Source organism: Benincasa hispida, chromosome 6 (genome assembly GCF_009727055.1).
Source record: "Benincasa hispida cultivar B227 chromosome 6, ASM972705v1, whole genome shotgun sequence".
NCBI classification, from domain to species: Eukaryota; Viridiplantae; Streptophyta; class Magnoliopsida; order Cucurbitales; family Cucurbitaceae; genus Benincasa; species Benincasa hispida.
In genome coordinates this window covers 17016573-17027919 of record NC_052354.1, presented here as the reverse complement: position 1 = coordinate 17027919, position 11347 = coordinate 17016573, and the positions used below count along the sequence as shown (strand labels likewise).

The following is an 11347-nucleotide window of genomic DNA, read 5'->3' as shown; positions in this document are numbered from 1 at the left end:
AATTGTTTGACCAGTAGATCTCCTCTTGTTCTCGCATTTTTGTATGTTTCTACGAAGTGGACGACGTGTTGCTTTGGGTTACCCTTTTCGTCGAATTGTTGGAACTTTGGGGGCTGATATCCAGTAGGCATTCTCAGGTTGTCGATCCTTTGAGTGTATGGCTTGGAATACATGAAGGAGGTTTGGGTCGACCCTCCATATTGAGCTCTTATGGAGGTCATGATCATGTCTTGTAGTTGTTGGACCGACAAAGAGGCCACCGAGGCTGACTGTTGCGATTGGCTTTCTTGTAGCACAGTCTTCCCCTTGTCGATTGCTTTCATCGTGGGTGCTAGGCTTGATTGAGCAGCCTCTCGAGACTGCATTTGTTCCTTTAAGGCAGTGATCTTGTGGTCTCGCTCCTCGACGGCTTTCATCATGAAGTTAATCTTCCTTTCCATTTCAGCCATGGCCGCTTCCGCCATCACATTCACCATCATGACAGAAATCATATCTGGTGGTGAATCTCTTTCCGGTCCGTCGGGCGCGAAAGTAGAGTTGTCGAACAAGAGCTTTTCCTTGATGACAACCCTACTTTGTGAGGATTCCATCATTTGTTTCAAGATGTCGTGGGCGAGGGGAGCTCTTCTCTTGCTCTTGCGTAATTTCTTTTGAGCGGCCGCGGGTGACTGGTCCTTTGTATGAGCCGTTTGCGGAGGAAGATTTGGATGCCATCTTCTTAGGAGATTTGGATGCCAGCTTCTTAGGCGCCATTTGGCTTGTTTGAATGCTAAGAAAGAGATGAGAGGTAGAGAGGTCCCACTGGGCGTGCCAATTTGTTCGCACGAGGTTTTCGGATAAACGTGTTTCGTGGAGTTGAACTTGAGTTGGTGTTGATGTTGGAGTTGATTTGATGCGATGTGGTTCGATTTCTAATATTTGATCCTCTGATTCTCTCTCAGTTGGGTGAATGTGCTTGACTTAGAGAAGGAAATCATCGAATGTTCTTGAAGTAGAAGTCTTGGAAGCTTAGAGTAGAAGTATTGGAAGAGTATTTGTGTCTTCAAAGGTCTTCTGCCTTATAGGAGTACAGCTTTAGGAGTCTTGGAAGCTTGAAGTAGAAGTCTTGGAAGAATATTTGTGTCTTCAAAGGTTTTCTGCTTTATAGAAGTGCAGCTTCATGAGTCTTAGAAGCTTGAAGTAGAAGTCTTAGAAGAGTATTTGTGTCTTCTTCTGCCTTATAGGAGTGCAGTTTCAGGAGTCTTGGCAGTTTGAAGTAGAAGTCTTGGAAGAGTATTTGTGTCTTCAAAAGTCTTATGCCTTATAGAAGTGCAGCTTCAAGAGTCTTTGCAGCTTGAAATAGAAGTCTTGGAAGAGTATTTGTATCTTCAAAGGTCTTCTGCCTTATAGGAGTGCAACTTCAGGAGTCTTGGAAGCTTGAAGTAGAAGTCTTGAAAGAGTATTTGTGTCTTCAAAGGTCTTCTGCCTTATAGGAGTGCAACTTTATGAGTGAAGTCTTGGAAGAGTATTTGTGTCTTCAAAGGTCTTCTGCCTTATAGGAGTACAGCTTCAAGAGTCTTGGAAGTTTGAAGTAGAAGTCTTGGAAAAGTATTTGTATCTTCAAAGGTCTTCTGCCTTATAGGAGTACGGCTTCAGGAGTCTTGGAAGCTTGAAGTAGAAGTCTTGGAAGAGTATTTGTGTCTTCAAAGGTCTCTGCCTTGTAGGAGTGTAGCTTCAGGAGTCTTGGGAATCCTCTGCTTATTAGTGAATTCTCTCTAGGTCTTCTGAGTGTAGAAAATTCTGCCTCTACAAATGAAGAGAACTTCTCTATTTATAGAGTTCTCAAATGGGCTTCGTGGGCTTGGTTAATCATGGGCCTGACCTTTGGGTCCAATTAGTTGGTTTTGGGCCTGATCTTGAATTTGGGTCCAATTCAACTTTTTTTGTAGTTTGGACTTTAAGACCAAATAGTAATATCAAATTTGATCAATTTAATCTTATCTGATTCATCCGCGTGACGTCATCTAAACTTGTCTTCAATTCAATTCGAGACATGTGTCAACTTCTAATTAGACCCAAAGTCAATGATTCAGAAATTCGTCGTTAATTTAGCAAACGACATGGTGACTTGTGATTGGTCCTAAATTTCTCATTCAACAGTAGTAATTTACACCTTCAATTATGTTATGTTTGAAACAATATCTTGTTTGACTTATAATTTTATCAATTAAATCTCTAAATTTTCATATGTGAACCGATTTAGACTCAATTAAAAAAAAAATTGAAAATTGTCCATGCATCATTTCTAATAATCCATTTTATTGATCTTATATTTGAAGAAGTCTACACATAAGTAAGAATCGAATGCATGGACAATTTTTAAAAGTAGTGATAATAAGTGGTCTAAATTAATTCAATAATAATAATTTAGAAGTTTGACTTGAAACAATTTTATATTTTGTACCATATTTTCAAACCAAGTCTAAAGGAGGGTATGAATTGATATATTTACAAGAGTTTAAATTCATACAAATCCTAAGATTTAGAGGTATAAATTAAAAGTTAAGTACCAGAGTGATTCTGAAAATGCTAAAATCACTCTAAAAAACCAAAACCAATTTTGATTATTTGAAAATTGTATTAAAAGTATAAAACTAAATATTAAATTAATTTTAAGTAATTAAGTATACGTTGGAGAGTGATTATGAAATTGTTAAAATCGGTCAAAATTCTTTTAATCATTCAAAAATTATTTGATATTTAACTTTACATTTTTACATGTACATTGAGTATCATTAAAATTGATTTTAAATTATTAAAAATATATTTAAGTGTAATTTTCAAAATGATGAAAACTATTTTAATTATTTCAAAACCTTTCAAAAACGAGTTCCGAAATTATTTTAAAGTTGAAAATAAATCAAAAGTAGAAAGTAATTTCACCTATTTATGTGGCTTATTGCCGATACTTTCTTTATTCAGTGTTCACATTTTCAATCTTGACCTTCAATCGCCGCCAACGTCTCAAAACGTCTCTCTTTAAAGAATCAGCCGTCCATAGAAAGCGTCCATTTTCGCAAGTAAAATTCCGTCACGATTCAACTCCGGTCCTCCGCCGCTGGACGGCGATCAGAACAAATGTGTTCGTTAAAGAGAAGAGGGAATATCTTCATCCTAACCCTAACCGGTCCCGATGAGCACAGATTCAATCCTCAGCTTCTAGATGCTATTCGATCCTCTCTTCGTCGAGTCCGCTCCGAGGTTGAATCCGCCGCCGCCGCCGGTAATTCCTCTAGTTTTGCTCTAATCACCACCGCAGAAGGTAAATTCTTCTCCAATGGCTACGATATCGATTGGGCAAAAACCTCAATGGATCAAATGATTCTCATGGACAATAAGTTGAAATCCGTCGCATCCGAACTAATCACGCTTCCGATGCCGACGATTGCCGCCGTTTCCGGGCACGCGTCGGCCGCCGGCTTCATTTTGGCGATGATTCACGACTACATCCTGATGAGGAGAGATCGTGGATTTCTGTACATGAGCGAACTGGACATTCGTCAAGTGATTCCGCCGTGGTTTGCGGTTTTGATTAAAAGAAGAATCGGATCGGCGGTGGCTCGACGTGAGGTCGTGTTGAAAGCGCCGAAACTGACGGCGGATAAGGCTCTGGAAATGGGGATTATTGACTCGGCGCACGATGGCGCGGAGGAGACCCTCGCGGCTGCCGTGCGATTGGCGGAGGATTTGGTGGCGAGGAAATGGGACGGCCAAACTTACGCTGGGAATCGGATGGAGCTGCTTTCTGAAGTTCTGAATGTCATCGGAGCACGTTGCTCCGTCGCAAAGCTCTGAGCCTGTTTTCGGTAACTGTGACAGTGGCAGGTGATGGGTGGCTTTTATCGTCTATGTCAGTAAAATTAAATTGATAAATGTTAGAAAAAGAATTAGGATAATATTGTTGTAAATATAATAAAAATATTTTCAAAAATAATAATAAGGTAGTTAAAAGTAACAATTTAGTCCATAAACTTTAGTTTGTAATGATTTATAAAAGTATCGAATATCTAATTAGTTTATTGATTTATTTATATAAGAAATCTTATTAACTTTTAACTCTAATTTCTATATTATGAACTAAATTATTATATAGAAAAGTTTAAAGACTAAATTATATAAAATTGAAAGTCTAGAGACTAAATCGTTATAAATCAAAGTTCATTAACTAAATTGGTACTTTAATAAAAGTTTAAAAACTAAAAATGATTTAGAAAAAAAAAACGACCACTCGAATTAATATCATAAATTATTATATCATGACTCATACCTAATCAAATTTATCTATGATGAATTAATGTGGAATTCAACCACCCTCCATTATTGAATGCTTATTTCTAAAAATATATATAAAAACTTATATTATTATTTTTGATTTTTGCATTCAATGGGTGAACATATGGACATATGTTTTACGTTAGAGGAAACTGCAGGACATTATATTTAATACCATAGCATATTTCAACTAACATAAAAAATTATGGTTAAATTAGTTATTATTTTACTTTGTATACACTGAATTTGACTCCAATTTATTTATATAAATCTCAACATCTTTTTACTGTAGTTCTGGCAGTTTGTTTAAAATTATCAAAATGTCAATATTGAATTGTTGCGTGGTTTTATGTCATTGCTTTAATTTTTCTTCAAGTTTTAACAATGTACCGAATTTGAGGATTTGAACTTTTCATTTCTGGGCCAATATTAAAGACAAAATATTTTATTCAGTTTAATGATGCTCGAATTTGGAAAAAATGGTCTAAAATAGCCCCCTTAAGATTTCTTTATTTCAGAAATAGCACTCCCTTTTTGAAAAACACGTTAAAATGTCTTTCTTAGGCAATCCTAGACGAGATCGAGACTGAGATCGAGTTAGAAGTGAAAACTTTAGCCTACCACGTGTCTGGATTTATTAATAAAAGTTGGATTTTACCATTCTGCCCCAATTATTATACTATTTTATTATTATCAAATGAGTGAATTATATACCCACCAATTGGTTTGCTCAATAAGTTATATCTCAAATTTATTTTCTCTCTCATATTTCGAGGTTTCCTTCCCTATTCAACACTTTTTTTTCTTCACAAAATCACAAAACAGCATAGGGATCATTTTAAAAATATATTTTTTTTAAATATAAAAAATTATTTTAAATAGTAAAACTATTGAAAATATTTATAAAATATAGCAAAATTTCCGAACTATCAAGGATAGACGTTGATAGACACTAATAGATTTCTATGTAACAATGTCACTTATAGATACTGATAGAAGTCAATCAGTGTCTATCATTCACAGTTCTAAAATTTTATTATGTTTTGTAAATAGTTTGATTCATTTTTCTTTAAAAACAGCTCTAAATATATTTATATTTTTTGGATTTTTCTATTTATAAGAATTTCCTAAACAAACGTATATATCTCGCTCTTGTCTTTATTAAATATGTTTGTATTTTAACATCCATGCTTTTGACCCGAAGAAAAGTATTTCGGGCGCCCGTCTATGTAAACTCGGTACAAAATCATCAATCTCACCCGAGATACATACAAAATTGCCTTGAGATTGACAAAAAATGGTTAAATCTCGAGCAAGAGATTGAATTGTTTGTACAAAGATTCATAATCCTCCTTGGGATTTGTACAAATTTTTGTATATTTGTTTTCATTTTTCCAAGATGCCTCGAATATTTGTTTTTTTTCTTACCACGGAAAATGGAAGAAGAATGAGAAAGAATATTAGGGGGCTAGTCGAAAGGTTTTATTGTAGATATCATAATAATTTATGTAAGGGGTCAGTTGAAAGATTTGAAAGTATGAGGGCATTATGTTCATAGTTGTTTACATTGACACCAATGAGTAAATATATTTGGTTGCTTTTGATTTGGGAGACAAAGAAAACGATGAGTTGTGGAACCTATTGCAATCAAGGATTGGTGTGGTTAACGAATTGATATTTGTTTCTGATCAACACAAAAGCATTTTATGTTGGAACATAAAGAAAGCATGCAATAGTAGAAATGAAGGATTGATAACGTTCTTATTACACAAAACTAAGAATAAGCATGCATAAAGGGTTAGAAAATACAACCTTTGTAGAATCCACCGCAATCTTTCTCTCCGTGCTCGATCGACACCATCAATGTTAAATCCTCGCTATTCTCCGGTTGAAGAACACGGTAGTGGGACCGTTTTGTTAGTGAAGACAAGGAAATTTCACTCTAGAAAAGTGAAGAGTAAAGAGATTTTGGTGGAAGAGTCAAGTGAAAAGTCAAAGAAGCATTATTTTTTTTTTTTTTTTTACATTTCAAAAACCAAACTATTTAAAGATAAAATACATGCATCTTCCCCCACCTCAAAATCCACTAGCATGTAATCTTTAGGTGTCAAGGTTTGGAAGTGTCACTTCAAAGTCCACTTAGTTAGTGGGAAAATCCAACAATTGGGTTTTTCCACAAACTAATTTAAAAAATAAATAAATCAATCTTTTATGGAAAAACATTTTCATAATTTAGAAAATATTTAAAAATAAATTTAATATCACATATTAAATTATTTTTTACACCTAACTTTGATTAATCATATTATTCAATTTTAAAAAACGCTTTCAAGCTAATGTTCAAGAATACTTTAAAAAATAATTAATAAACCCCACAATCCAATCTAAGAGCGTAGAGGATAGTAGGGAAGATCTTGTGGTGGCCTTCAACCATTGGAATGGAGATTTCAGGTGGATTTGGAGCTTAGGAGGATTCTTCAAAGGTATGTTTTTTTTAAACCCTATTATTCTCTAATGACCATGCATGCTTAATTTCTAAAACTAATATAGTTAAAGTGCTTAAGATCCTAATTGTTTCCATTTGTTGATTGTCAACACCATCAATGAGGTGTCAATCTAGTTGGATAAATCCAGTTTATGCAACCCAAAGAAAACCATGTCAATCCAGTTGGATAAATCCAGTCTATGCAACCCAAAAAAAAACCAAATTGTGATGTCTCCCTTTTTTAACAACTCAAAACTACAGTAGAAGAACTATCCCATACTGATTGTAAAGGATGGGTATTTTGTTGATATTGTTGTTGAGGATTAGAAGGACCAAGATCCATGATGCACAGTTACTGAAAGAATATAAACAAAATTGAATAATTGCTTATTGGAATAAGGCCACATGAACCCTAGGATTAGCTCTAACCATATTTTGAATTTCAATACTCATAGAATTCAAATCAATTTGTGAATGATCCTGTGTCAATTATAAATACAAACATGAATGCATCCCTTCAAGTCTAGTAATTTCAAACATCCCATGAGTTTTATGCCGACAAGCACATAACCTCCAATCGAAACCATTCTTCTATTGTTTTCATCTTACATACCAAATATCTTGGTTTGATTCTACTACAAAATCTGATAGTATTCTGTCACGCAGTACTTTTTTATGGCCAATTGTAGATCTTCTTTAATGTCAAATAACATTTTTGTATTAAACTAAAATTATCTACACATCTATTTCTTTACTCCAATGTTGATCCTTATTCACATATTGAATAGTAATGTCCCAATCTATTTGGGTGAAATCTCCGGTGGTACCAACTCATTTTCATATTCTGCACTTCCTTTTTTTCCAAATAATTCATCAAGTTCTATATCAATATCACTGTCCCCAGCATTTTCAGGTTCAAGAATGATAATATCTTTAGGACGCAACAAAATATTTAATCAAGTGTTTACAACTGTCATAGTTGAGAAAATATTAGCCTAACTTAATAGGTTAATACTAACAGCCCAATACAACATCAGTTCAAACTCAAACAAATAAACTCCAAAAGATCAGTCCAAACTCAAATTCATGATCAGTCCAAAAAGTTTTTTAAAAACACAATAAATCTACAACCCAAGTCCAAACTCAAATTCAATATCAGTCCAAATATTTTCTTTTTTAAAAACAAACACACCTACAACCAATCCAACATTAGTACAGTTACAACACATAACTAAAAAAAAAAAAAAAAAAAAAAAAAAAACAAATCATTCCAACTTTTTAAGTCCAAACTCCAAGAATAAAAAAAAAATTCAAATCCAATCTAACGAGAAAAAAAAAACTAAATCTTAGACAAAACAAACTTTGAACACTAGATCTTCCAAATTTTAACAAAACAAGTTTAAAACTCTAGGCTTTCATTCATTAATTAAACTAAAGTACTGGATTTGTGGAGACCTACGATTTAAACAAAATAAAATCTCATATATTGGAAAAACAATACCTAGGGGAGAATGACGGCATAATAGTGGTGGTAGGGAGAGAGGGCGGACGATGGAGAACACGACCACAGTGGACTCACGACGGGCTGGGAGAGAAGAAGAAAGAAAGTTGGGAGAGTGGGGAGCTTATGATCTGTAGGTCCGCGAAGTCCCCCTACTAGGCTCGTAAATGAATTAGCTTTAGAGTAGCGTGATAAGTTAATTTGAAGTGTTCAAATTAGAATTAAATGAAATTGGAGAAATAATATTTAAATATGATTTAAATATTTGAAGATGGAATTATGTAAAAATTAATTTAATATTTGATATTAAATTAATTAGAATTATTTAAATTATTTAAATAAATTATTTAATTTTATTAAGAAAATTAATTTTATAAAATTAATAATATATTTTCAATTTTATTAAAAGAATTGATTTATGAAATCAATATTTGAGAAATTGGAAAAGAAGAAAACACAAAATGGAAAATAAGTTTTTCCATTGTTTTCATCAAGTAGCTCACTAACACACCACTTCTTCAAGCTTCATTTACTCCATGCATGAGCTGCATTTCATGCAACTAATCTTTTTGCATAAGTGTCTGTAATATATTGAAGACATTGGAGTGAATTTGAAGTAATGTAACTGAAAGAATTTTTCTGAAAAATTTTGGAAGAAGAAGGGTGTTCTTCACGTTGGTTGCTACAGTGAGCTTATCTCCAAATTCCCTTAATTCAGGCTTATTTTGAGTCCCACTACTCAATCTAGAGCACCAAGAGCTAGTAGGAAAGATCTTAGGGTGGTCTACAACAAGATTCAGAGGAGAATTTGCAGCTGGAATTCAAGCTTTGAGGAGTACTACAAAGGTATGTCATGAAACCCATTTATTTCTGTTGAAGCATGCTTTCATTTTTGTCAAAATTAATGAATTAGAGTGCTTATGGATCTGGTCACTTCCGCTGCACGATGGTATGTTCCAACACTTGGAAACGCCAGATGCAAAAGTGACGCAAACTAGCTTTACGCCCGTTCCACAGCTGCAAAGGTTTCTGGCAACACTTTTGAAGGAACATAGTTGAGGATATAGACTGTAGTCTCTACTGCAAACCCCAAAACGAGTCCAGTAAGGAGCATAACTCATCATCGACGGACCATGTCCAACAGGGTTCTGTTTCTCTTTCCGATACACCATTCTGCTGAGGTGTACCAGATGCTGAGAGTTGAGAAACAATTCCATGTTCCATCAAATAGTTTTGGAACTCAGAATCCAAAAATTCTCCACCTCGATCAAATTGAAGTGTCTTAATCCGTTTATCTAATGCGTTTTCAACCTCAGCCTTGAACTCTTTGAATCTTTCAAAGGATTCTGACTTATGTTGCATCAATAAGCATACCTATACCTCGAGTAATCATCAGTAAAAGTGATGAAATACTCGTAACCTCCCTGGCTCGCACATTCATCAGACTACAAGGTTTGAATGTACTAATTTAGAGGCACTTTGGCTCTATAACCTTTTCCAGTAAAAAGTCTTTTAGTCATCTTACCATCAAGGCATGACTCGCATACAGGTAAAGAATTTCCCTAACTCGTTAGAAGTCCATTTTTTACCATTCTCTCAATCCTATATAGTTCCTAACTCGTTTATTTTGAGTTACGACAGATTTAAACATTCTATGTTATGGAGGGAATTTGTTGCTAATGATCTTAGCACATACAAATTATTTTCCAGTAAAGTTGAACATATCTTAACACCATCTCTTAGAATAAACACTTTATTTATAGAAAAGTTGAGAGAATATTTACATTCAAGCAGACACTTATAGAAATTAAGTTTCTCTTTAGTTCAGGAAAAACATATATCATGTATTACGTCGATGTGTTCCTGAGCACGAAGTCAAGCACATTCTAGAGATGTGTCATGAGTCTCCTTAAGGAGGACACTTTGGGGGCAGCGGACTGCCGCAAAGGTTCTACAAATTATTTTCCAGTAAAGCTGAAACTATCTTAACACCATCTCTTAGAATAAACACTTTATTCATAGAAAAGTTGAGAGAATATTTACATTCAAGCAGACACTTTATAGAAATTAAGTTTCTCTTTAGTTCAGGAACAACATATATATCATGTAAAATGATAAACCTATTCTGTAAAGTTAACTAGAGGCCTCTCACTAACACAGCTGAGACGACGTGCTCGTTGCCTATTCGCATCATTATTTCACCAGTCTCAAGTTGCCACCAGGATCTAATCCCCTAAAAAGAAGAACAAACATGATTAGTGGCCCCAAAGTCTATAATCCAGGCAGAATCATCATTCTCCACAAACAAGTTTCCAGAACTAGTAAATCACATTTACCTTGTCTGCCCTTGGCCTTAGACTTATTCCTCTCCTTGAGTCAACGTGGGCAATTCAACTTCCCGTGCCGACCCTGGTTGAAATGGAAACATTTTCCTTTTTCAATCGGTGCTAGTTCCTACCCCGTTGTGCGACAGGTCGTGGGTTAACTGGTGCCTTTCCCTTACTACCCTTCTTCTTTTTCCACTTGTTAGTGTTGGAAGAAGAAGGTGCAGACTTAGTTCTAGAAGTCAAACCTTTGTGAAACTTTTTAGATGATGAAACAACATTTGCCTCACCAACTGTCTTCTCCTTGCTTTTCAGTAAGGATTAGAACGTTTGCAACTCGTTGAGGAGAGTTGTAAGAGTGTAAAAAATCTATGTTTAGAACATCGTTGCTTACAAAGTGCAGAAAGCTATCTGGCAATATTTGTAGAATAATGCTAACCTGACTTCCCTCATTGATGCAGGTGTAAATGCTACAAACGTATCTTAACAACAAGCTCATGTTGCCATAAACTTGATGACGTAAAGATGGAAATGGAGTGTGGATGCTGTGTTATGCATTACTACTTCTAAATATATGCGTAGTCAACTATATGCTTGTAGTATGTTATGGAATAATGCGTTGTCACAAGTTTCCTTGTGCTGAAACCAAGTATAATTCCAACGCAAGTTTCTCAGAGTAATTTGAGGTTGAACACAGGGATTGTTTTCATTAATGTGTTACTTTCG

The 11347-nt window shown here is 34.7% G+C and overlaps 1 protein-coding gene across 1 annotated transcript; it reads left to right on the top strand.

Moving 5' to 3' along the window:
* Positions 1–2944: 2944 nt before the first annotated feature.
* LOC120079992 (enoyl-CoA delta isomerase 1, peroxisomal) lies at positions 2945–3994 on the top strand. Its single transcript, XM_039034502.1, has one exon. It carries the CDS (start codon positions 3118–3120, stop codon positions 3832–3834), a length of 717 nt encoding a protein of 238 aa, XP_038890430.1. The 5' UTR covers positions 2945–3117; the 3' UTR covers positions 3835–3994.
* The last annotated feature ends 7353 nt before the right edge of the window (positions 3995–11347 follow it).